General features: G+C 46.0%; 1 protein-coding gene and 1 pseudogene across 2 annotated transcripts; one reads left to right on the top strand and one right to left on the bottom strand.

Annotated features, from left to right (window-relative positions):
• Positions 1-425: 425 nt before the first annotated feature.
• Positions 426-23,172, top strand: thop1 (thimet oligopeptidase 1). The gene is made up of 14 exons (XM_083648378.1): positions 426-510; positions 1,231-1,440; positions 12,470-12,618; positions 13,419-13,526; positions 13,979-14,081; positions 14,779-14,936; positions 15,695-15,830; positions 16,144-16,286; positions 17,085-17,308; positions 18,163-18,364; positions 18,613-18,799; positions 20,637-20,765; positions 21,984-22,120; positions 22,659-23,172. Exons 1-14 carry the CDS (start codon positions 498-500, stop codon positions 22,818-22,820), a joined length of 2,061 nt encoding a protein of 686 aa, XP_083504504.1. The 5' UTR covers positions 426-497; the 3' UTR covers positions 22,821-23,172.
• LOC310787045 (transmembrane protein 231 pseudogene) lies at positions 7,755-8,684 on the bottom strand (annotated as a pseudogene). The gene has a single exon. The product of its transcript is annotated as a transmembrane protein 231 pseudogene (transcript).
• Positions 23,173-27,778: the final 4,606 nt, after the last annotated feature.

The following is a 27,778-nucleotide window of genomic DNA, read 5'->3' as shown; positions in this document are numbered from 1 at the left end:
TGCAGGCCAAGCACGGCCTCACTGCGTATGTGACCCGTAGTGGGCGAGCTGCAGGGCGGGCGAGGCCGAGGCGATGCCCAATCTCACGCGCTACATGCGAGTTTTCTATAAGAATGAGAAGCGTCCATGTGTGTGTGAGTGAGCAGAATTTTGTCCAGCCACAGCTATGCTGTGTTACGTGCGATCGGGCTGTGGGTGACCTGACAGGCTAATTAGGCTAGGTGATTTCCCTAATTACCTAATGATGATCATATGATGTCATCAGTGGTGATGTCATCAGTGATGTCATCCTTCCTGGTGCCAAGAAAGCGGCCGAGCTGCGTATGCGACGCGTGTGCAAGCTGACACGTTCGTCATAAGGGCTTTATTTTGGAAAATGATGACCGGAAGTTTTATATTGTTTTATTCTAACTGCCTTGACACACCCGCAGACCTGACAGAGCCAGACCACACGCGCACTCACTAACTAACGTTGTTGTGATTAATCTTTCTGCACTATGGGAACGACAGGTGAGTGATGTGCATTATCATGTGTTTACGCTCTATCAATATCGTGTAAAGTAGTGAGTGAGCAGCGTCTGGACAAACTGTCGGCTCTCATTTTGGCTTTTTACTCAATGAATGAGAGTCATCTCTAACGTTAGCTAGTTGCTATTAGCTGCCTAAAGTTGCAGTCAACAGCTCATGTTAGCTGCATGTCGGTTCAGTGAACAAATATAACATTATATTTTTTTCTTTGCTCGTTTCTCGGTAGTTGAACTTGTGACAGGTCCAAGCCGCCTGTTGGCTTTAGCATGTTAGCATGTTAGGTTAGCATGTTAGCGCGTTCTGCTTATTCACTGAGCTAGAGCAGAGACAGCACGGGGAGAGGAGAGCAGGCTGCATGGGCAGGATGGATTATCAAAGCAGTTGGTTTGGATTATCGTTAGCTCACAACACCAATCTATCTAGCCTCGATGCATTCTGGCTAGAGCTGAGCAACATATCGATATTATATCGTGATATGAGACGGATATGACATGACATAAGTGATGTCATGTTCTGAACTTTACCCAATTAGCGGTTAGTCATTATATCCACATTACTGGTAATTATTTATGAAAAATCTCATTTGTGTAATAAAAGGACAAATAAGTCATCCCTACAATATTTTCGCAATATCAATAGGGGTATTTGGTCAAAAATATTGTGATACTTTGATTGATAATTGATTGTGTGTGTGTGTTGCAGAAGAGGCGGTGGTGTCGTCTGGCCCGGGGGCGGTCTGCTCAGAGAACCGTCTGCGCTGGGACCTGACCCCGGATCAGATCCACACGCTGACCCAGGAGCTCATCACCCAGACCAAGCAGGTGTACGACGCTGTGGGCAGCCTGGAGCTCGAACACGTCACCTTCCACAACACCCTGAAGGCCCTCGCCGACGTGGAGGTGGATTACACAGGTCAGCCTCTCCTCTGCCTCTGCTGGGGCTGTTCCAAGACCAATACTCATCTTGTGTTGAAGCTGCTGATAGCGGATATTTTCTGCTGGTATATTTATTTAATATCTTTAATATTATGTTTTATAATATAAGATATCGTATACAGAGGTGGAAAAGTCCTCACCGATGAAAATCCCGGGGGCGGTCCTCTTCAACTCCTTTAGTTTATGAAAGACTAGTTCTCTATTCTTGAAGTTCAGAAATTTGACCACAATGAGTCGGTGGTGCCTGTCGGCTCTTTGATCATGCTTGCCATTACGGTGTGCCCTGTCTATAGGCATGGCTCCAGCATCTAGTTTCAGTTCATATTCGATTAGCTCTGCCCTCTTTAGGCTTCGCATAATGGACATATATCCTCCCGCGACAGCGTTGGACTGAAGACTTTTCATATTTGGTGCTATTAGCCACTAACACGCCCCTTGAGGTGTTCCTCATTTAGGTCCGTAGGCGGGGTATAAAACCCCGCTTGCCCATCTATCTGCTCCCAGATTCTTCACCAGCTTGAAGAGACAAGACTCACAACGAAGAACGAAGGGCATGATGAGCCAGCGAGAAGAGCGGAGTGGAGCAGCTGGCGAGGACCCGTCCCGCAACGGCGAGAACCCCTCAGCGGGCAGCGGGAGAAATAAATTGAAAACTCAGATATGACGAATGCCACTTGTAAAATCAATCCACCGGTTTAACGTTAGTGCGACCACTATTTTGAGGCTTTTGGGCGATGTAACAACAAGGCAGGCGCTCACTTTTTGGCACATTGCCACCCCACCCACGTTATCGCCTGAATGTGTCAGAATGCATCGGGAACTTCGCAGTGAGACATGTGCGTTACGGAGTAGGGGAGAAAAGTGTTGGGCAGAGATCTCGTGTTGTGGATGCAGTGTATGGAGACCTGTGCGCGGGTTTTGGGCATTGCCAGTTCCTGCCTCAGGCTCTCCTCCGCAGAACCCCACTCCATAACTCGCCTTCCCCCGCCCGCTCTACTCGCCATCGGCTAGAACAAACGGAGCATTTCTTCATGTTCCTAAACAAAGATCCCTCATGTCTAGACGGGTAACCCCGGGAAATATCCTGCCTAGACTAACCGGCCATGGTCCAGACTTCATGTTTGGCACTGGCATAGGTGTCAGTTTGCCTGTCCAGCAACTCAACATAGTGGGCTTGCCCAGCAGAGAGCTGGGCAAGCATTTGGGATAGAAGCTTGCTAACGGCGACCATGGTGAGCTATTCAGTCTCCAGCTCCATTTGGGCAGGGGTAACGGGAGGAGTAGCCTCTCCTTCACAGCCACTGGCCTGGACATCGCTCTTGCCCACGTTCTTCCTCCCCTGCTGCAGAACTGTGTCGGGTCACTAAGTCTGACATGGTGGCTAAAACAGTCATCTAAACAAAAACGGAAAAATAGCGCGAACAATGCTTTTCTCTGGTTCTGGTCCAGACTCTGGTCTTGGTCCAGGTTGTGGCTCTGGTTCTGGTCTGGCATCTGGTCCGGGTTCTGGTCCAGGTCCTGGTTCTGGCTCGGGTTCTTTCCCAGGTTCCGGTCCTGGTTCTGGCCCACGTTCTTGTTTCGGTTCAAATCCAAACAAAAACTGAGAAATGATGCTAACAACGTTCTTCTCCGGTTCTGCTCCAGACTCTGGTCCGGGTTCTGGTCCGCGTTCCAGTTCTGGCCCTAGTTTTGGTCCAGGTCCTGGTCCTGGTTCTGGCTCGGGTTCTTGCCCGGTTTCCGGTCCTGGTTCTGGCCCACGTTCTTGTTTCGGTTCAGATCTAAACAAAAACTGAGAAATGATGCTAACAACGTTCTTCTCCGGTTCTGCTCCAGACTCTTTCCCGGGTTCTGGTCCGCGTTCCAGTTCTGGCCCTAGTTCTGGTCCAGGTCCTGGTTCTGGCTCGGGTTCTTGCCCGGTTTCCGGTCCTGGTTCTGGCCCACGTCCTTGTTTCGGTTCAGATCCAAACAAAAACTGAGAAATGATGCTAACAACGTTCTTCTCCGGTTCTGCTCCAGACTCTGGTCCGGGTTCTGGTCCGCGTTCCAGTTCTGGCCCTAGTTTTGGTCCTGGTCCTGGTTCTGGCTCGGGTTCTTGCCCGGTTTCCGGTCCTGGTTCTGGCCCACGTTCTTGTTTCGGTTCAGATCCAAACAAAAACTGAGAAATTTTGCTAACAACGTTCTTCTCCGGTTCTGCTCCAGACTCTTTCCCGGGTTCTGGTCCGCGTTCCGGTCCAGGTCCTGGTTCTGGCTCGGGTTCTTGCCCGGTTTCCGGTCCTGGTTCTGGCCCACGTTCTTGTTTCGGTTCAGATCCAAACAAAAACTGAGAAATGATGCTAACAACGTTCTTCTCCGGTTCTGCTCCAGACTCTGGTCTTGGCCCGGGTTCTGGTCTGGGTTCTTGTCCGGGTTCTGGTGCAGCCTCTGGCCCCTGTTCCGGTCCGGGAACCTGCAGCAGCCGGGCTCGGTCCAGCAACCACTCCAGCAGCTGGTCTGCATGGTCCTGCTGAGTTCTGATGGTCAGGATCAGTCCAGATTGGTCCAGTCCAGAATCAGCGGAGCGGATCTGCAGCACGGTCATGGTCCTGGATGTGACTCTGTGGAGGACACAGCAGAGCAGCATCAGGACCAGCAGAACCAGCACCAACACCACCAGAGATACGATGAAGAGTTCCCAGGTCATTACCACAGGGGGGCCCAACAGAGCTACACATCATACACACACAGGGCAACATCCAGGTCTAGTTTTTCTTGGTCTTGAGGCTGACCAGGGGGAGCCGGGATCAATGTCTGACATCATTAGCCCAGAGGGTTATGACATCACTGATGATGTCATAGCTTGAGATGTCCCAATGGTGTTTTATGACATCACGGGATTATGTCACCGTCTACGACAACACTAATGTTGGGCCATCTGCAACTACCCACCTAACTGGAACCTTTCTAACATCATCAATGATCACTGATTATGTCATAGAGACACTGCGGAACGCGTCATCATTCAGAAACCACGCCCAACACGGGGGAAAGCACAAAGAACTAGACGGGACCAACAATCGTGCCAACTTCTAGCCAAACAAACCGTGGCTAACCGGGCGAACAAAGGAACGCTCGTCAGATACAGATAGTTTTGCAGATATCTAGGAGGAATTGGCTAGTGTCAAATAATGAGACGTTGTGTGCGTTTACTTCATTCATTTGAACTGCGAACGAGACGTGAGCTGATCACGTTTGTCTGCTGACTTTCTGCTGCCTGAAACTCCCCCCCAATCCTGGCGTTCTCCTATGTTGCGTGCTGCACACAAAGATCTTATATACGTAAAATGAACACTCCAACTTACTTCATTGACAGCTAGATCCACATTTTTCTTCTCAACGGCTTCCTTGTTTTGCTCGTGAGTACAAAAAAAAACTTTAATTGGAGATTTTTTACATTTGTTGTGTGTGCAGCCCCACCACACAACAGCTTTTAGCTATGTTTAATTCAAGGAAAATGACGCTGGTGGGAGTGAACAGAGTTATTTCCCCGATGGGCGTGGCTTATCTCATGCAGTGTCTCTATACCCACTGATGATGCCATGGTATAGACCAGGGGTGTCAGACTCATATTAGGTAGAGGGCCAGATTTGTTCAACTGAGACCTCATGGGGGCCGGATTTTTTTTTTACTAAAATCAATTCGTCTCATTTACCCATTTACTTCACAAAAGAAATACCGGTACTGCTCTTTCCATTTCTCTTGAAACTGCCTGCATTCCGTGTCAACCTTTCTCTTTTTCGACAGCATCTTGTTGATTCCTTTGTTTTTTGGTAGGTAGCCGAATGCGCGATTCAATTCCAGCTTGGCATCATGGCGTCTTTGTTTACACCTGATGACCTACTGACATACTTCCTTGTAGTGCAGGTTAATTAACTTATGAATGAACTCTTAGCTTGCTTATTAGCCACACGTAGTTCATGATAATGGGGTGCAAATTTAATAATAATAATAATTCAATTAAAAAAAAATATATATATATATATATATATATATTCCAAAACATCTCGCGGGCCGGATGAAACCTGCCCGCGGGCCGGATCCGGGCGGCGGGCCGTATCTCTGACATCCCTGGTATAGACATTGTGACATAGAATTGAATACCTTTGCTGTTATTGTAACTTGTACAATGAAATTCAGTGTGCAGTACTAAGCTACATAGGAGGAATAAAAAAAAAATCAAAAAAAAATCCCACATATACCACATACGTATAAATAAAAGTATAAAAAGATAATCTATCTTATCTATCTATCCAGGGCTTGATCGGGGGCCGGGTCGGGGTGGCAACCTGGCAAGGAGCTTTTGGTTGCCAAAATAGAAATATGGTTGCCATTTTTAGTCTCCTTATATTTTGAGAAATTAAGATACTATGCAGTCATAAGTCGGCTTAATAATGAAAATGTCACAGAAAAGTATAATACCCTATAGTATAATAGTCTAATATGTATGCTTGTAATTATGGAATATTTTTTATCTTATTACAGCACTAACCCAGCACATTTTTCCGTGTTGATTTTTTTAAATGGCAAGGTAGTTAAGACTATAGTTAGTTGTTTTGCAGCTAAAGTGACTGCAGTCTTGTTTGATTTTCAGTCGGTTTTATTGTAGCATGCAATATAGGCTATTATATTTCTATGTAATGAAATGCTTATAAAATGCATTTGAAGTGGGATATATTACCAAGATGCAGATACAGTCCCCTCCGAAACTATTGGAACAGCGAGGCCAATTCCTTTATTCTTGCTGTACATTGAAAACATTTGGGTTTGACATCAAAAGATGAATATGAGACAAGAGGAACCCCCAATTTTTAGGTGAGCAAAAGTATAGGAACAGATAGACTTAAATTAGATTAAAGTGAATAATACTTAATATTTAGTTGCAAATCCTTTGCTTGCAATAACTGCATCAAGCCTGTCTCAAATCTCAGATTTTTTCTCTCAAAATTCCATTTTCCATTTCAATTCGATTTTTTAATACTATTACTTCTCTAACCATTTGTTGCCCTGCACAGCAAAAAAAACAACAACTCTTAAGTGACACAATTCATGCTTTTACTCTGAAGGCTCCGATGACTCTGTGGGCACAGTTGATAACCTGCTGCAGAGCTTTTCTCTCTGCGGCGGTGCAGCTGGAGTACCATGTGGAGTCAACATGGTACCGGGGCTACAAATTTAGCCCCGGAGGTTTCGGTGCCCATGACTAGTGGCGACCTGCCTTGTCGCCTCTGGCTACGGATACTATTCCTTCGACGCTCAAATCTATTTCTGGGCTAGCACAAGGCAACAGAGGCAGCACTGATGGGATAGAGCAGTGCTCCATGTTGCTCTTCCAACCCATCCATCAGATGTCAACGTTTCCCGGCCGGAAGGGAAGTCCTCACGGTGCAAAGCTGCTGCTGGGCCGCGGGTCCATCTCTGCTGTCGGCGCCGATGGTGCTGCTCCTGGTTTGCCTCCCGGGGATGACGCCCGGAGCTGCTCTTTGTTCGCCCACCGGGGGTGCTGCCAGGGCTCCCACTGGGTTTTGCTCCGGTGCTGACACCGGTCTACTCGCCGGGGGGAGCGAGGCTGTTGGTACAATCCACTCTCACGTCGTTTCCCCCGCTGATGCTGATATTATGGACGCTCCGGTATGTGAAACCCTCATTCTTGGTCACTTGGTGCGTCATGTCTCTGTGAATAAAAGAGAAGAATGCATCATGTGTCTGTGAATACAAGAGAAGAAGAAGAACTGGACAGATAAACCCGTCTTTATTTGTCACATGAACACACCCAACACACGCATGCGGCCAGCCACACACACACCCATGCTGACGGTGGCCGGTGAAACAGTCTCTGCATTTATCCCATCCGGGTTTGTCCGTCCTCCGGGGGGCAGCCAGGAGGAGTGGGCAGCTTTCTTGTGTACAGCACCCGGGGACCAACTTCAAATGTTGTCGTCACTGGTCAGATGACCATCTTCTGCGTGTTTTTTTTTTGTGAGGGGGGGTCCTGGTCCATATCGATGTTGTTGGGGAGGAACCCCAGGGGAGCACGGGGAGAACATGCAAACTCCACTCAGAAAGGCCCTTTTTGACGAGATAGCCCACCTGAGCATGGGCACTGAAGACATGGGGGTGGGGGACACACCCTCAGCGCCCACAGCTTCCCAGGTGGGAATCGAACCCAGGACCTTCTAGCTGTGAGGCGACAGCGCTACTACCACTGCGCCACCATGCCAAGTATACAAGTCAAAGAAAGCATTGCCTGCTGCTGCATCAGGAGAGGTGTGGCTTTCCCAGTGGGATGGGTATGGTGGGTAGGACGTGGTTCTGGAAAACAAAGGTCTGGATGCGCTTAAAGACCCAGCGGAAGATGAGCAGAACACTGAGGTACTGGATCCAGGCAAACTTGATGGTCTCCCAGAACCCGGGCCGATAGCTAATGACCTCCGTAGGGTAGCGGATCTCCACGTTAAGCTGGAAGGGCGAGCCGGCGGCTCGTCCCACGGTCCAAACCGGACTGGGACAGGACAGAACTGTGGTCAAGTTTCTGTCCTGGTAGGCCCCAATGATGTTGACCAGATCGTACGTACCAGCAAAGGGGCTGGAGCCGTCAATCACTGACACATTGTAAACATCGTAGAGTCCGCGGTGAGGCAGGGGCATCCTCTGCTGCAGCCTCAGGTCTCCGCTGACGAACAGCTGGGCGCCGGGGACACAGGACAAGTGCTGCAGGTAGGCCAGGCTCTGCATCACCACCGTGGACATCCTAAACAGCTGGTAGCTGAAGGTGAGCAGCAGCTGCACACCGTGCAGATGTTCCTCATGCTTCAGAGGGAGCTGCAGGCGAAAGGTGAGGCGGTCCAGCTTCCCGTCCTGGTTCTGGTCTTCCTCTCTCACAGAGACAGCTGGGATCCGGAGGTTGGCCCCCTGCATGCTGTTAAAATGTGGAAAGGTGCTCCAGGCAACATAGTCTCCCTTGGTACTGGTTGCTGCGACCAGGAGTATCTGGTACTGGAAGCTCACCACAGGCTGCTCCTCATAGGTGCTCCTCTTTATCCAGAAACCTTGGCTCCTGTAAGCGACCAGCAGAGGTGGGATGTGTGTCAGGCACAAAACAGACACCAGGAACAGAGTGGCTTTCGTGCAAATGCTGGTTTTGTACTGAATCAAAGTTGGGTGAGAATAGACTTCATAGAAAGCCATGACAAAATACACAGTTGTGTAGAAAAGGAAGCTTTTGTTCCCGGAATTAGTTGGGAGTAGTGCTGTGTGGATCAAGACCAACACTCAGTCAGTTAGGAAACGTTTGAGCTGGCATGGATGCTAACACGGAGGACTAATGTTAGCAAACGGTCACAGACTACAGAATGAGGACAAAACACGAGCTAACTCGGACCGAGTAACCGTCATCTATTAGCTTATGAAATTAAATTGTGTATGATGAGGCTTATTAAGACAACCAAGTTGTTTGTTTTGCTAGTTATATTAGCTTGTTACTGTAGTAGCGTGTTTCGGCAACTTCCTGTCTTGTTAGCTTTGTTGACATCATCAGTGATGTCATAAAGTGCTGATAATGTCATAGATATTGACATCTTCAGTGATGTCATAGACATTGTGACATCTCTGATGATGTCTTATAAAGAGAAAACATCGCATGGATGCAACTGGGACATATCCTCAGTGATGTACCCTGGGTACCAACGTCATAGGATGTTTCGGGTCTCGCAACATCATACACCCTCGCCCAGGTGACCCAGCCGGGGCTGGCCAAGCCCCAACTTACGTCCCAGTAGCTACCCACGGTCAGCCCTCTAGGAAGGGTCGAAGGTGGTCAGGGCCACGCAATCCGCTGCTCCGGAACTACTCTGCCGGGACCGGGGGGGAGAAGGGCTCTGGTACGTAGAGGGACTGGGCTCTGTGGGTTGCCACCCGGCCGGGCTCCTCCCTCGTCTCACCAGGTCTAGGACCTGTGCGCTGCACCAGACTCCCCCGCTCCAAACATCTCATTCTGACGTGATGGTATCTTGGTGGATACCATGCAGTACCAGTAGATATTGTGACATCTTCAGTGATGATGTCATAGACCAGTGATTCCCAAACTGTTGGCAGATACTGCAGGTGGGCCGCGAGTGGTCTGCCAACACTCCCGATTTTCGCAGGCAATCAAATGGCTGGTGCAGGGTTATTTTTAAAGCTACGGTGGCAGTTTGTCCGCATCGTTTATACTAAACGTTATACTAGAGCTACAATATCGTTATAGATATCAACAACTAGCCCCCGCTGGTGGCTGGTTGATCAATCAATGGTTATATCAATCTCGTCATTCAGTGGCGTTTTACTGCCATGTAACTAACGCTAGCCTACAACTAACAGCTAGCATTAGCCACAGTACCAGAACGGATCATGATTACCCACAATGCCCAGCTCTCTCCTCTCCTCTCCTTCTCCTCTCCTCTCCTTCTCCTCTCCTCTCCTTCTCCTCTCCTCTCCTTCTCCTCTCCTCTCCTCTCTGCATTGTGCGTGCATATGGAAAGGTCTGAGTTGGCAGGTTGGAGGTATGTGGTCGTACGGCACGTCAGCAGTTTGCACAGAAAGCCGCTGAACCAGCCGTTGCTCCTACAATAGAGTGGCAGGCTTTGTGTTGCAGCAGGCTGTGAGAGAGAGAGCCACAGGTCAAGCTGGCACCAGGTGACTGGTGCCTTTTGTCCACAGTTCCTACGCAGGTCTGGAAAGTCTGGAAAAGTATTAAAAATGAATTAGATAATTTCCAGGTCTTGAATAGTAAAAAATAGTTTCAAGTCTAGAAAATGTTGTGGTTCAAGTCCGATACACACATAATTCTAGCTTTTATGTTGTTGTAGTGTAGACCCACTTTGAGTCCACGTTTTTTTTCCAAATTACATTTTACCTTTTTCCAAATTCTGTTTTTCCCATTTTATTTTTTAATTTAGAGGTTAGGCTCAGAATCAGAATCAGAATCAGAAAGACTTTAATGATCCCCGGGGGGAAATTGGGACAAGTTACAGTTGCTCGTTCACATAACACAGATAGCATAAAATAAAATACACAGTAGTAATGCGATAGTAATAAGCAGAATAAGAAGAAGAAGAAAGAACACAACATAGCATAGTATAAACAGTATAAACAAACAGTATAAACAGTAAACAGTATTAAATGCAATAGGAGCAAAATAGTGGAGTACGTCTAAGTAAGCAATACATAGAGTAAGTATACCTTACGTGCCAATTGTCTTTATTGCACACTGAACTTATATTATTCGGCTTGCCCCATACGTTACACGTGGCTCAGCCAGGCACTTTTCCAGTTAGCCTATCTTAATTGCACACTGAACTTATATTATTCGGCTTGCCCTATACGTTACACGTGGCTCAGCCAGGCACTTTTCCAGTTAGCCTATCGGCTGGCTCAGTCTCAGGGAGACTGAGCCCGATATTTTTTGTTTTCGATGTCTTGGCTCTCGTAGACAGCCTCTTCCACATGTTTCTCAAAGTGAAAAACCAAGTTGTGAGGCGACGTAAGGGTCCCACGCAAGACCAACCCCCCTCTCAAAACACCCCAATCAAAATCCCCCCCTGGGAACTTTATTTTTCAAAGGCCGCTTAGCAACAAATCTGGTGACTTGAGCATGGGAAGCAATATGAGACTAGATTTGGTTTTAGATGTTGGATATGGGGCGGCATTAGCTCAGGAGGTAGAGCTGTCGCCTGGGAATCGGAAGGCTCCCGGTTCGAGGCTGGCTCCTCCGACAGTGTGCCGAAGTGTCCTTGAGCAAGACACTGAACCCCTAACTGCTCCCGACGAGCAGTTAGCGCCCTGCATGGCTGCAGACACCATCGGTGTGTGAATGGGTGAATGTGAGGTATTCATGTAAAAGCGCTTTGGGTAGTCGATAAGACTATATAAAATGCGCTCTATAAATACAGTCCATTTACCATATGGTAATATGGTGATACGGCATAAATGTTGTCTTTTCCTGTTTTTGGGGTTTTTCTTTATAGAATAGTCGAATATTCGTATTGGACAGTTGAATCCGAGTCGACTGGCAGAATCCTGAGTCGAGGACAGCCCTATACTCGCGACATCCATATTTGTTTTAAAAAGTTCTCTCTGTTACAAAGTGATTATGTCTCCATTTTGTTTCACTACAGAGGATAATGGGGACGGGGAGGGACAGCGTCATTCCCGGTATCTTGACACGGGGGCGTGGGTTTGTTAGCGGCCGTTCAAGAAACTATTCTCGACAAGGAGTTTCCCAGACTAAGAATCACATAATAGTGTTTTTTTGAGTGCTGTCTAAATAAATAAAGAGTATTATTATTAAGAGTATTGTCAGGATTTTCTCCACCTATTCACGAGTTTCCTAGTGAGACAGTGGGCGCTTCCATGACACCCTCCCTCCCTGTTTCCAGCTGCCGGTTGCCTGTTTCCGCCCAGGACCGTTCATAGCGAAAGAGACTTAAAATAATCATAATAATTGTTGTGACTTTGTACCTACCTAGCTATGTCTTGTAATGGAGCCCCCCAGCACAATAATTTCACACGTGCATAATAGTACAACAGAGTTACAATATCTTGAATCTTGAAAGAGAGAGACCGCTAAAGCTACGTTCAATGACCAAATAATAGGAGTTCCGGTTTGGACGTTTAGACTTCAAAACAAAAGCGCCGCTATGCAACCACATACTATTTTTAGCCATTTCGGCTAAAATAAGCCCATACAGTACCAGTGAATTGACATTCACCTCGTTTTTGTAAAATATTGCCGCTATGCAACCACACAACGTTACTATTTTTAGCCTTGCTAGTGAAAAAAATGTAAACAGGAAGTCGACAACTGGCAACCGCTGAGAATCATGGGAAACATAGGTCCAGGAATAAGGTGAATAGAGGAGAATGGAATAATTTAAATTCAAGCTAAAATGATTGAAATGTGATTGGAGTGACGTCTCTCCGCCTCCCTCTCTCAGTGCAGAGGAACATGCTGGACTTCCCGCAGCACGTGTCTCCCTGTAAGGAGGTGCGGACAGCGAGCACCGACGCAGACAAGAAGCTGTCCGAGTTCGACGTGGAGATGAGCATGAGGGAGGACGTCTACCAGAGGATCATCGCTCTGGAGGTGAACTGAGGGCATGCATAGATAGATGATGGCTAGATAGTACACACTGCCGGACACACCCATCTGCTGGTGTAGATGAATAGTAAGTAGAATCAAACTGATGCTAGTTAAATGAAGAGTTTATTTTATTTTATTTAATCTACATTGATCATAGACGTACTGTATGCAGGATCGTTAAGGAGTTTTTGACACCAATGAGGATTTGCTCATCCAGCAGGACAGTCTGCAGAAACCAGGAAGTAACGTGTTTCCGCCACAAGGTGGAGTCAGTTAATTTGGTTAGAAACGAACAAAATTGACCAAACATTTTGACTGCAGTCATGTTAGATGCAGGGTTCCTACGCAAGAATGGCTGGGAAAGTATTAAATGGTCTGCACCAAAATTACATCCAGTCAAGAACATAGGCTCTGCCTGGAAAAATATGGAATTTTAAAATGGAAAATGTGTAGGAACCCTGCCAATCAATCATCTCACATATTCTGCTGTGAAGAAAAATAATCTATACAGTGATATGACCTACTTAGCAGGGGCAAGATGTCCATCTGTGTAAATGACTGAAGACCAGACAAAACAAAAACAAAGGTCTTGGGAAAGTATGGAATCTTTTTATTGAAAATGTGTCTGATCAGAATTGAGTATTCAAAAAGCCATGCAGTAATTTCTATTATCTGCTTGTTTCTGTAAAGAGGAAGAAGATGAATCATTTAGAATAGATTGAGTGGACCTCCTGGCATACATCATGTGTTGCGGGACTTCATTGCGTTGCGTGCTCATGTCGTGGTGTCCTTTCTCTCTGCAGAAGAAGGTGGACGCTGACAGCCTCAGCACAGAGTCCAGGAGGTACATGGAGCGACTGGTCAAACTGGGCAAGAGGAATGGCCTGCACCTGCCCAAAGAGACGCAAGAGGTGACGCCTCCCTCCTGCTGTAACATCTGCATGTGCTGCTCATAAGACCTTTGTATTCATTATTACGGGGAAGAAAGATTTCCCAAATGTGACATCTTGAAATTCATCAAGTTTTTCCAAAATACAGAATATCCAATCAGTAAAAGTGCTTGTTGCGTTCAGTCAACCAGTGACTCAAGTTCTCTACTGTCCTTTTTGAAAAAGTATCATCTCTTGTTTTAATTTGCTGTCGATCCTTCAGTCAGAGAAACTGGAGCTTCAGATAGTGGAGATCTGACTGTGTTAATTAAAAGAAAAATGGAGATTTTGAGTGCTAGAAACTAGCAATGACCATGCATGCCCTTGCACCAGGCGTAAGATAGAGCCCCCTGAATTTGATGCTTAAGAAGATGTGGGCACCTTCTATATCTCTGCATCACATATCAGCCTCTCACTCCTCACTCTGCTGACAGGAGATCAAGACTATTAAGAAGAAGCTGAGCAACCTCTGCATCGACTTCAACAAATATCTGAACGAAGACACCACCAGTCTGTCCTTCAGCCGAGACGAGCTGGGTGAGTGCTGCTCGCCTGGCTGCACTACATGAAAGCAATGGATGAAAGAATGAATGAAGGAACTTCTTTATTTGAACAGGGACAATGTACAAAGAGCATTAACCCTATAAAACAAGGAGATGTGATGTACTGTACCAGGTTTTAACTAATTACCATTTTCCGCATGTAGTCCCTGGGTAGTTAAGTAAAATGATAAAATAGTAAGAAAATTACACATAAAAAGTGTACAAAACACTGTCGTAGTCCCCCCCCCCCCCACACACACACACACACTATTAGTGATCTATAGTGATCCGTACTGATCTGTCTTGATCATCTGGAAAAGGTGGTGTGGTTGGTCGGGGGGTCTTCTTGGCTCCGTAAATCCAAACCTTTCAGCATTTTTTTTTTTTAATTACAAAATCACTTGTCTTCAAATGATTTGAAAGTTATAAAATGTTTATGACAAGAAAAACTTGTGATGATATGAATGATGCATCACAGTTTAATTTGCAATTACAAGGTTCTGTGAAATAATCAGAATGACATGTTTCTTTTTTTCTGCCCGACCACCAGCTGAAAACACCTAAACCCGTAATCGGCGTCACTGGACGTCTTGTTCTAATTGGCATCTTGATTTCCCCCCCTGCCGCTGTGTGTCACATGACCTGACACCGGTCTGTCTGCGTCACATGACCTGACACCGGTCTGTCTGCAGGCGGTCTCCCTGAAGACTTCCTGGGCTCTCTGGAGGCGGATGGAGACAAGCTGAAGGTCACCCTGAAGTACCCTCACTACTTCCCCACCATGAAGAAGTGCTTTGTCCCAGAGACCCGCAAGAAGCTGGAGGAGGCCTTCAACTCCCGCTGCAAAGAGGTGAGGAAAAACACATCAGTAAACGGAGAGAGAGGAAAAGAAAACCAATCACAGGGTTCCCACAGCAACAGCAGCCCCTGCTGCCACAGCAGGTATGATGTCATAAATCACGATGTCATAAATCACTCATGATGTCATCAGTGATGCCATAAGATGCGAAGTTGTGACATCATCAGTGATGTCATTCATCAGTGATGTCATAAGAGCAAGTGAGCCCGCACAGTGGTCGAGCTGCGGGGCGAGTGCACGTAGCGCGCAAGATGCCTAGTATCCAAAATATCCCCAAATGTTGTGTTGACTTGTGTTAGTCAAGATTAGCGCCACTAATCAATCTTGCTAACTCAGAGCGAACACATTTCACTTTCTATACGATCTTCACAATAAAAGTGTACAGTTTGTCAGCAGAAATCTTTTAATATGAAGGAGCTGCAGCAAGAAATGGAGTTACATCCAGGCAACTTCGATGCTCTGGGATGCAACATCAAAGTTCCATAATGCAGAAACAGGTGACCCGGGCGCACAGTGGGAATGATAGAGGTGCCATTCTCCATATTAGAAGTCATTGTACCATCCAAATGATTTAGAAGCTGTTATATTGTATATCCGGGTAGTGTAGCGGTAGATTCCCTGCCTACCAACACGACGGTTGCAGGTCCCCCCCCCCGTGTTACCGCTTATATTAAGGTGAAATACCGTAGTTGCATATTGGGTCTTTAATTAATTTGTAAAGTCAAGAATAAAATGTGTTGTGGCTGCAGGAGAACTCGTCCATCCTGAAGGAGCTGGTGCAGCTGCGGGCGCAGAAGAGCGCTCTGCTGGGCTTCAGTACGCACGCTGACTTCGTCCTGGAGATGAACATGGCCAAGTCCGGCCGCAAGGTGGCCGGCTTCCTGGGTGGGTGCTGCAGACGTCACTCACATCACAACCCTCCCGCCTTTAGCCTGCCAGCCCTGCAGGAGGACTGTGGAGGAACTATTATGAACATACAATTGCATTTTTATTTAAAGGAAATTTTTCAAAAATGTGTGTGTATGCTGTCAAACTCTCTGTGACCCTGCTCTCTCTGCGCTCCTCACTCTCTGTTTCTCTCTCTCGTTCTCTCTATGCTGCTCTCTGCTCTCTCCGCTGCTCTTTCTCACTCTGCTGCACTCTCTTTGTCTCTCTGTCTCTCTCTCTTTCTCTCCGCTGCTGCTTCTCTCTCTTCCAGAGGACCTGGGTCGGAAGCTGAAGCCGCTGGGTGATGAAGAACGGATAGTCATCCGCAAGCTGAAGGAGAAAGAATGTCAGAAGAGAAGTTTGCCCTTCAATGGCGAGCTTCACGCCTGGGACACCCGCTACTTCATGACCCAGGTGACACTGTCACTGTCCGATTTGCACCGCGCATGCACGAGCGGGTCGGCCATCTTGGCAGGCTACGTGAACAGCACTTAGACAAACCACATTAGAGTCGAGTTTGCCATGACTCATTTGGCGTAGAGTCGAGGCTTCTGAAATCAACTTAATGCTCTAATTCACAAACCTCTGTTGTAGAACAGTTTCAAAATCACAATTTAATTCATAATCATAACCAACCAAAATAATTAGTAGAGATAATACTTGTAGTAAAACTCAATTGCAGCTAGCAGAATTTTAGATTGCCAACACTTTTAGCATAACTTGATGGAATTGAGCGTAGCGAAAATAGCATCACGGCTAGTGAACTTTTAGAGTCACAGAGACTTTTCTTCTTTTTTTTCTTTTTCTTTTTTTTCTTCCCAATTGTATTTGGTAAATTCCCCCTGCTCTCCCGGTTGTTGCTCCACCCCCTCTGCCGATCTGGGGAGAGCCACAGCATGCTTCCTCCGATACATGTGCAGTTTCACACGGCAGGACGTACAGTAGTGCGTGGGAGGATCATGCCAGAGGAGGCGCTAGTGCAGCGACCAGGACTCATACCCCACTGGCTTCACACCTGGAGACACAACCAATTGCATCTGGAGGAATGTCTAACCAAGCTGGAAGTACCGGGAATTGAACCCGGGTCTCCGGTAGGCGAGTGTTTTTAACTCTCGACTACCCAGACACCTCGCAGAGACTTTTCTTGGGACCTCTTCCTTTTCCACTTCTTCCTCCCTCTCAGTTGCTCTCTCTCTCTACCGCCCCCTTCAGGTGGAGGAGACGCAGTACGCTGTGGACCAGAACCTGCTGAAGGAGTACTTCCCCATGGAGGTGGTGACACAGGGTCTGCTGGACATCTACCAGGAGCTGCTGGGCCTGTCGTTCCAGCTGGTGGAGGGCGCCCCCGTGTGGCACCCCGACATCACGCTCTACTGCGTCAAGGACGGCACCTCCGGCCAGACCGTGGGCCAGTTCTACCTCGACCTGTTCCCCAGGTGAGGGCGGGGCCACGCTTTATTGGCTGTCAAGCAATTTGTCACTGTTTAGAAAAGTGTAGAGCGGCAACTAATGATTCTTTTCATTGTTGATTAATCTGTCAATTATTCATCGATTAGTTGTTTGGTCGATAAAATTGTGAACATGTCAATCAGCGTTTTCCAAAGCCCACGATGACATGCTCAACTGTCTTGTTTTGTCCACCACAACCCAAAGATATTCAGTTTACTGTGAAGAGAAGAGTAAAGAGAATATTCACTATACTGTAGTTTGAATTGAATTGAATTTTAAGAAGCTGGACTCAGTGAATCCCCCCCATTAAACAACACTCATGATGTCACTGCAGAATCTTGCTGCATTTGATTATAACTTGGAGGTCAGAATTCCCACTTCCTACTAGGAAAAATCGAATAAAATGGTGCTCATCAACTCGGAGTTCCTAGTCGGAAACTCGGGTATGACTTCTCAACCCCTACTTGTTCCCACCTCGTCATTTGACGTGATTTCAACATGGCCACCCACATTGTATATGGTGAAAAAAAATAACATTGTATGAAATTAAAACACATTTTTGGCACATTTGTTATTTTCAACTTAGTATGCTTTCAGACCAGTCAGCATACTGTACTTGGATATACCCATACGATGAAATGTTCATGTTAGCTGTTAGCTGTCTAATAGCTGATACTATTATCCATGGTATGCGACTTGAAGCTTGAACGCACGTAGGTCAGATATCACACGTTTCCCACTTCCCGCCTCCGACCATAAAAGAATGCAGCAGGTCTCACCTCTGAACAACAGGAGTCAGACTCTCTCCACATCTTTATTGTTTCTTGCCCCCTGTCTGCAGGGAGGGGAAGTACGGCCACGCAGCGTGCTTCGGCCTGCAGCCCGGCTGTCTGCTGAGTGACGGCACGCGGCAGATGTCGGTGGCGGCCATGGTGGCCAACTTCAGCAAGCCCACAGCCGACGCCCCCTCCCTGCTGCAGCACGACGAGGTGGAGACGTACTTCCACGAGTTCGGACACGTGATGCACCAGCTCTGTGCCCAGGTCAGTTCCCCACCTGTAGTCTTACTTACTGATCCGTTTAGGAAAAATATCTGTTGCGAGATACTCCAAGCCAATACAGTGCCAAACTGGGAACCCAGAGTCTTATCAGTTTGACACACTTTTCATTTTTCATCTCACCGATTTGAGTCTTCACACATTTGTGTTGATTTCTGTCTGGCGATGTATTGTTGCATCCTAGTATTTTATAATAAATCTGTGTCACCATTTCTGTGTGTGCGTGTGCGCAGGCGGACTATGCCATGTTCTCTGGGACCCACGTGGAGCGGGACTTTGTGGAGGCCCCCTCTCAGATGCTGGAGAACTGGGTGTGGGAGAAGGAGCCTCTGCAGAGGATGTCCCGTCACTACAAGACAGGAAGTCCCATCCCTGATGATCTGCTGGACAAGCTCATCAAGTCCCGCCTCGCCAACACCGGTGAGCAGCACCGCCACCGCCGCACCTAACCTCAGGACTGCAGTAACATACTGTACTGCTGCACCTGACCTCAGGACTGCAGTAACATACTGTACTGCTGCACCTGACCTCAGGACTGCAGTAACATACTGTACTGCTGCACCTGACCTCAGGACTGCAGTAACATACTGTACTGCTGCACCTGACCTCAGGACTGCAGTAACATACTGTACTGCTGCACCTGACCTCAGGACTGCAGTAACATACTGTACTGCTGCACCTGACCTCAGGACTGCAGTAACATACTGTACTGCTGCACCTGACCTCAGGACTGCAGTAACATACTGTACTGCTGCACCTGACCTCAGGACTGCAGTAACATACTGTACTGCTGCACCTGACCTCAGGACTGCAGTAACATACCACACTGCTGCACCTGACCTCAGGACTGCAGTAACATACCACACTGCTGCACATGACCTCAGGACTGCAGTAACATACCACACTGCTGCACATGACCTCAGGACTGCAGTAACATACTGTACTGCTGCACATGACCTCAGGACTGCAGTAACATACTGCACTTCTGCACCTAACCTCAGGACTGCAGTAACATACCACACTGCTGCACCTGACCTCAGGACTGCAGTAACATACTGCACTGCTGCACCTAACCTCAGGACTGCAGTACCATACCACACTGCTGCACCTGACCTCAGGACTGCAGTAACATACTGTACTGCTGCACCTGACCTCAGGACTGCAGTAACATACTGCACTGCTGCACCTGACCTCAGGACTGCAGTAACATACCACACTGCTGCACCTGACCTCAGGACTGCAGTAACATACTGCACTGCTACACCTGACCTCAGGACTGCAGTACCATACCACACTGCTGCACCTGACCTCAGGACTGCAGTAACATACCACACTGCTGCACCTGACCTCAGGACTGCAGTAACATACTGTACTGCTGCACCTGACCTCAGGACTGCAGTACCATACCACACTGCTGCACCTGACCTCAGGACTGCAGTAACATACTGCACTGCTACACCTGACCTCAGGACTGCAGTACCATACCACACTGCTGCACCTGACCTCAGGACTGCAGTAACATACTGCACTGCTGCACCTGACCTCAGGACTGCAGTAACATACTGTACTGCTGCACCTGACCTCAGGACTGCAGTAACATACCACACTGCTGCACCTGACCTCAGGACTGCAGTAACATACTGTACTGCTGCACCTGACCTCAGGACTGCAGTAACATACTGTACTGCTGCACCTGACCTCAGGACTGCAGTACCATAGCCTAGTAAACCAGCCGGTCACGTGAACTCACATTTCATTTAGTTCTACCAAGACCATCTGGCCTCAACTCTGGGAGGGCTTTCTGCAGAAACTGCAAAGTGGACAAGCCAATCAGCGACCCACCTCATAGTTGACATCGTAACTGGCCAATCAGGAACGTCGCTAGCAAAACAGTAATGGCTGCCTCCTTGACTGTCCGCCTCGAGGAGTAATGTCTACCTTAAAAAGTCTGCAAAGAGTACTCATTAATTTACTCACTCTTTTGAGTTTCAGAATCAGAATTCTTTTATTTGCCAATGTATGTTTTCACATACTAGGAAATTGTCGGTGTGGTTAGTGCTCATCATGTAACATTGATAAGAACAAATATACGAGACATAAACAAATAAGATATAAAGAATCTAAAGAGATTATAAAATATTATAATGAATGATTCACAAAATGCAAAAACAGGATTTGGCTGGGCTAATCAATCAAAAACTAAATATAAATACAGTGACCCTCTCTCCCCTCACCTCTCTCTCTCACTCTCTCTCAGGTCTGTTTAACCTCAGGCAAATCGTCCTGGCCAAGGTGGACCAGGCTCTCCACACCAGGTCTGGTCTGGACCCGGCTGAGGAGTACGCCCGTCTTTGCCAGGAGATCCTGGGGGTTCCTGCTTCACCAGGTCACACGCACACACATACCGTACACACACACCCGTTTCTAGCCTACCTCGTTGAGGTTGGGGGCGACGGGTGATTCGCCAGACTGGTTCCCCATGGATCCCCTGTGTGGGATCCCAGGCACAATTATACCTCTTATAAGCATATAAGCACCTTACGCGACTGGTAGCACGATTTAATACTGAATGTTGATAATGTGTTTTTTTTCTTTGTTTTTTCTTTTGTTTTCCTGTGTCTGAGCCTGTTTGTCTTGTTCGTATGTTGTTCCGAAAATTTTAAAATAAAATATTGAGGGGAAAAAAGGAGCATTCCAAGCTTAATATTTATGACCACACAATGGGTGTCCTGTGGCAATAAATATTCAAATTGGAGTGCTGTCCTTGTCCTTTTTTGAATTACGGTATGTTTTAAAAGTAGCAAGTTGTCACACTGAGAAAAAATCAATCATGTATACATTGTATTGCGTCAAGATGTATCGATAATTGCACCATAGCCCTCCGAATTGTAATTAAATTGTGAGAAAAAATCAAAGATAGCGCGCTCAACTCCTTACTTTAAGGCAGGCTGTATAAACTGGGTGCTGGATCCCTAAAACAAGTCTAATAAAAAAAAACGAAAAGGACAGCACTCAGAGTTTAAAGATTTATTGCCACACAATGGACGTTTCGGGCAACAGCCCTTCTTCAGCGTGTAATGGCAATTACTTATTAATTCAATTAATAAGCCTTAATTAAATTAAAATGAATAGCCTCACAATTATTAATTAAATTGGGAGGCCAGTGACTATTCACACCTCTAATTGTTTGTAATAGCGGTCAATCTTACGAGCAATATTGGTAGCAGTAATAGCAGTAGTACTTTCCATCAGAATACCTAACACACTTTGTTAGGACACAACTTGTAATCCTCCACCTGGTGTCTCCTCTGACCTCTGACAGAGACCTTTAATATTAAATAGACAACACCCCACTCCAGGCTCCGTCAACTGTAAGAAAATGTTGGTACTCTATCCCTAAATGGGCATGGTTATCAGCTTGTGATTGGCTGTCTGTCAATGGTATGAAACTTAATTGGCTAACCAGTCTCCTAAGGGGGCGTGGCAGTGGCACCGATATAGGAAGTGACTGGAAGTTGGGGTGTCTCTATATTAAAGGTCTCTGCCTCTGAGCTCTCCTGGTGTCTCCTCTGACCTCTGACCCTCACCTGGTGCTGTCCTGTAGGGACCAACATGCCGGCCACCTTCAGCCACCTGGCCGGAGGATACGATGCTCAGTACTACGGCTACCTGTGGAGCGAGGTCTTCTCCATGGACATGTTCTTCGCTCGCTTCAAGCAGGAGGGCATCATGAACCCCAAGGTCAGGTCACATCCACATCACCAGCAAATTAAATCAAAATAGAAGAATTAGAGGATATTAATAGAGGCTAATAAACAGTAATGGAAAGTAACTACGTACATTACCTCAGTACAATTTTGAAGTGCTTGTACTTTACAGTACTTGAGTGTTTCCATTAGATGCTACCTTATACTTCCACGCCACTACATAGTATGTAGGTGGGTCTGGACTACATGTTCAAATGTGTTTTGGTGGCGTAGGTGGGTCTGGACTACATGTTAAAATGTGTTTTGGTGGCGTAGGTGGGTCTGGACTACATGTTAAAATGTGTTTTGGTGGTGTAGATGGGTCTGGACTACATCTTAAAATGTGGTTTGGTGGCGTAGGTGGGTCTGGACTACATGTTAAAATGTGTTTTGGTGGCGTAGGTGGGTCTGGACTACATGTTAAAATGTGTTTTGGTGGCACAGGTGGGTCTGGACTACATGTTAAAATGTGTTTTGGTGGTGTAAGTGGGTCTGGACTACATGTTAAAATGTGTTTTGTTTTGTTGGCGTAGGTGGGTCTGGACTACAGGAAGTTCATCCTGCGGCCCGGCGGCTCTGAGGACGCCACGGAGATGCTCAGGAAGTTCCTGGGGCGTGAGCCCAAGCAGGAAGCCTTCCTCCTGAGTAAAGGACTGACGGTGGAGCTGGAGGAGTCCACACCCACTCCGTGTTGACCAATGAGGTCGGCCGGCAGGAAGGCGTGACACCCCCCCCGCAAAGAATCCACCAACCAACCGCTGGGCTCGACGGGAACAAAGGACTGAGGTTTTCCAGAAAAAATATGAAACGGTTACGCAAGATGGACAAAATTACCAATTCATCAAAGAATTGCTGCAGATTCTAACAAAAATACATCATTAAGAATTGAATCAAACCTGTTTGTCAGCATTTGTTGGCTTACAATTGTTTTGTTTTTTTAAGATGTTGAACTAAAGGTCAAAATGATATGTTAACAGCTTGCTGCTGTTGTCACATCAAAACCACATTTCTTCCAAGAATAATAAACAGAATGCCTCTTTTCTCAATGACGACATGTATTTTTGAAATGACACAATGAGGTTTTCACTTGTTTTAAATGGTCCTGAAAAACTGTCACACATTAATAACCACAGTCCTTTAATTTCATGTATAGAAAAACACAAAACTGCAGTGATGAACAGATATAGAATAGGGCTTGATTTGACCTTTCACAGATATCTGATATGCGCAGATATGGAAAAAAAAGTAATGTTGCTGGAGGTGATTTAGAAATGGTGTAATCACATACTTTGTCCAGCAGAGCATGCTCTGAGCTTGCACTCCATTGTCTCTGCACTGTCTCTCTGCAGTAGGCTGCAGCAGGCCACAGCAGACTAGCTACCACTAACGCTAGCTACACATCGCAGCTGAGCAGATATGTGGGTTTACGGTGTATGGTGCAGACCCGAGAGTCAAGTGGTATCTTCACGGTAAGCTGCTAACTAATTTGTGAAATACACAATAGTTACTGGAAACTTTAATAAACAATGAGCCTATCATTGTCCCTTTTCAATCTAACTAAAAAAAATCCCCCATGTCCCTGATTGCCTTTACTCATGCTCATGCCTTTTGCTCATATATATATATGTATGTATATGTGTATATATATCATCTATATATATAGATAATATATCATCTATATATATAGATAATATATACAGATCCTTTCCAAAAGATTAGAATATCATGGAAAAGTTCGTTTTTTTCTATAATTCCTTTCAAAAAGGGAAACTTTCATAGATTATAGATTCATTACACAAAGTGAAATATTTCTAGCCTTTATTTGTTTAATTTTTCATAATTTTAGCCTACAGCTCCAGAAAACCCCCAAAACAGTATTTCAAGAAATTAGAATAGTGTGAAGAAAATCAGCAGTTCTCAGTTATGACTGATTTCAGCCTCAGTCCACTCCTTCTGAATCTCCGCCAAATTTTTGAATCGTCTTTGCTTGACAATCCGCTGAAGCCCACGGTTATCCATGGTATTTCCACGATATTATTTTTTTTTGGAAAGGATCTGTATATATGTATATATATATATATATCTACATATATATATACATATATGTGTGTGTGTGTGTGTGTGTGTGTGTGTATATATATATAGCGATATATGTGTGTGTATATATATATATGTACATATATATATATATATATATAGATATATTACAGTGTCATAATTTGGCGGGCCACTTGCAATACATCCATGGCCCTCTGGTGGGCCACGGCCCACAGGTTGGGAGTCACTGCTCTAAATTCCCCTGCCTGCAGCAATGAGGTGGGTGTGAGGGAGAGGCGGTGTGTCAGAGATGATGAAATCCTCCTGACACCCGCAGCCTCAAAACAGCTCCGGGCTAAAATGCTGCAGAACAAACAGCGGCCAAAACAAGCGTCCACGGATTCGACTCCACCATCCTCACATGTTCACATTAACAGATCCTTTATGTTTGGGATCCGATGGAAAATTTAAACCTACAAAAAAAAAAAATGTGTTATCCAAGTTTATACTTCAGAACATCCGCAGGTAACACAGCAGTTAGTCAGTAATGAAGAAATAACCAATAAAAAGTTAAATGTTAAACTTCACCATTCTTTCATTTTCAACATTTTAACACAAACAACGTAGAATAATAATATAATGACTGTTCTGATCAAAAGTTCACTGTTCTATATCAATCTACAATATAATTTAGATATTTTTCTGGTCAAAATCATATCTAACAACAAAAATATTCTCCGATTTGGGTCTGGATGCTGCTTGAACAGGTCGCACTTGAAAATGAGATCCAGGTCTCAAGGTGATTCACCTGTATAAATAAAGGTTAAATAAAAAATAAAAAGAGAGACAAAAACGTATCAAATGGGGGTCTGTAGCTCTAAAGTGGACTACATTAGGGTCCTTTGCTTTAGAGGGCTGTGTGTAGTAAAAATAAAGAAAAATGCTTTCTCCAACTCTTTGACGGGTGGTGTCCATGACACTGGGTTTACTGCTCTTCTGATGGCTGTTTGTCCTTTAGTGAACCCAGTGTGATGTAAGTAACCCATTGTTTTGACTTGTGTTTGTTGTTGGACAGTCATCATCACATCAGCTGGTCTCTCCTACGACTAGACTCAGTTCTCAGTGGCGCTGTTGACGCCGCTCACCAAAATGTCTGGGAGCCGAGACTCCTACGACATACAGTGTCTTTGTTCAGTAATAATAATGTAACTTGACACCTCCCACAAATTGCAACAAAAACAAACTCCATGGATTTTGTGTCCTCGTTATGTTCTGAATGAGAGGGAAAAGTGTTCAAAGTTGGCATAGTTTGAACAGTCGTCCCATAGACTTACATGGTAAAAAAGAAACTAAGGATAAAACTGCATTTTGTTGGGATCATATTTAGGAGATTTTTAAAACGTTCCCTTCACACCATTCCTTGGGAGTTTTTTCTCTCATTCAGAACATATTGAGGACACAAAATCCATTGAGTTTGTTTTTGTTGCAGTTGGTCCACAGCTTTAAGACAAAATGTCGACTATCTCCCTCTCTCTACTTTGAGTTTCTGAATCATTCACAAGATGCAAATGTGGATTTGGCAGGGGTAATCAATAAAAAAGCTACAATATACCCTCACCTCCCCAGTCTTCAATGAATCGATATTGATATTGGAAATGTCTCCAGCTGTCTCCCATGACATTTTAATCCCGCTGTACAAAAAGCAAAGTCACAACAAAGATGTCCTACTGCTCTAACACTGCCCAGAGCAATTTAGAGAGAGAGTGGCGTCAGCGGAGGACCAAAATGTGTGACTCATTAGCCAATGAACAGCCAGGAAGGGCTCTCGCGCTACTTTTGAATGCTAAAATAAAGCTGATAATGTACAATTTGATTTAAAAACACACACACACACACTTTCAAAGTACAACACAAACTGTCCATTTTGCTGCAACTCGACAGTGCTGCTTAATCCAGGGCCTTACTTCCTGGAACTCTCGAGAGTAAAAAACGGGTCCATTCGAGTGATTGGAGATGTCGCGACTCTTCTATATACACGGCTCTGACACTGCCTTATTAGTGTTGTTTGCACTGTATCCCTCCACCTCGGTATAGCTGCAGGTGAGGCCCAGCTGTGAGCCACGCCCCCCGGAGGCCAGCTGTGAGCCACGCCCCCCGGAGGCCCGGGGGGCGTAACACACAGCGGACTGTAAGGAGAGAGCTGTGCTGTAACAGTTACAGCTAGCTGCCTCTGTCATGCATTTATATACTCTTTTCTTTTCTTTTCTTTTCTTTTCTAGCAGCTGATCCTGCTATTGAAGATAAAACATGAAAAACAAGGTTTCCATCCGACAGCAACAAATAAGCTTTATGGTGCTGAAATACTACCAGAGACATACTGTGTGGGATGAGTATCACTATGGTACTGTACCACTGACCATAGAATCAGCAGTAGGCCTAGGCTATGACCATACTGCCCTACAAAAGTAAACAGCATAACTGTTTTTGAATATTATCAGTAAAATTTAGATTTAATTTGAACAGATGCTGTTTTATCGAATCATTTAGACCAATTTTCAGCAGATAAAAAATGCAAAAATTATCTGGTTCCAGTTTATGTGAATATTTTCTGGTTTCTATAGCCTAGTCTTCTGTCACAGTAAACTGATTTTCTTTTCTTTTCTTTGGATTCTCTCTGGGTTGTGGACTGTTGGTCAGGACAAAAGAAAACATTTGTGGTTGTCATCATGAGCTTTGGGGGAAAAGTGATCAACATTTTTCACCATTTCATGACATTTTATAGACCAAATAAATGACTAATCGTTTATTTGAGAAAATAATCCACAGATTAATTGATAATGAGTTAGTTGCAGCCCTACAGTACTAAGAATCCTTTCATCAGGACAGGAGGAGATGAACATGAAGCGATTTGTGTCAGTGTCTTGGTGTCAGTTCAGGTGCTGCTGTGTGGAAACACTGGTTGTGTCAGTGTCTTGGTGTCAGTTCAGGTGCTGCTGTGTGGAAACACTGCTTGTTACATTATTCCCTGTAGGCTCCTAAATGGAGCATAGGGCCAAAACCACCCTAAGCCATTGGGCTCCAGGCAGCGATTGCGGTTTCTGTAGCTTTTATTTTTATTTTTATTTTAATGGGTTGGGTTTGCTAGTCCCACGCCCCCCATTAACCCTAACATACATGTCTTTGATAGTGGGAGGGATGTCACGTCACCTCACAGCAAGAAGGTTGTGGGTTCAAACCCCGGTCCATCCCACGTCATTTCTGTGTGGAGTTTGCATGTTTGTGTGGGTTTCCTCCAGGTGCTCCGGTTTCCTCCCACTCTGGTTGTCTTGGAGGAAAGTCTCTTGAGGGAAACAAACCAGGCAGGCAGAGAAAAACAGGTCAGACACAGAGAGAGAGGGACCAGGGAGAGCGAGAGGAACCAGGCAGAGAGAGACCAGCCAGGCAGAGAAACAGCCCAGCCAGAGAGAGACCAGCCCGGCAGAGAGACCCACCAGGCAGAGAGAGACCAGCCAGGCAGAGAGACCCACCAGGCAGAGAGAGACCCACCAGGCAGAGACAGACCAGCCAGGCAGAGAGACACCAGCCAGGCAGAGAAACAGCCCAGCCAGAGAGAGAC

Source organism: Poromitra crassiceps (genome assembly GCF_964638095.1).
Source record: "Poromitra crassiceps genome assembly, chromosome: 12".
NCBI lineage: Eukaryota > Metazoa > Chordata > Actinopteri > Beryciformes > Melamphaidae > Poromitra > Poromitra crassiceps.
The sequence above is the reverse complement of the archived record's forward strand: the minus strand, read 5'-3'. Positions and strand labels throughout refer to the sequence as shown.

Bases quoted from the DNA above. Each gene is read 5' to 3' on its own strand.
- thop1 (XM_083648378.1), top strand. The intron at 12,619-13,418 runs GTGAACTGAGGG...TTCTCTCTGCAG, and splicing joins AGAGGATCATCGCTCTGGAG to AAGAAGGTGGACGCTGACAG. The intron at 13,527-13,978 runs GTGACGCCTCCC...CTCTGCTGACAG, and splicing joins TGCCCAAAGAGACGCAAGAG to GAGATCAAGACTATTAAGAA.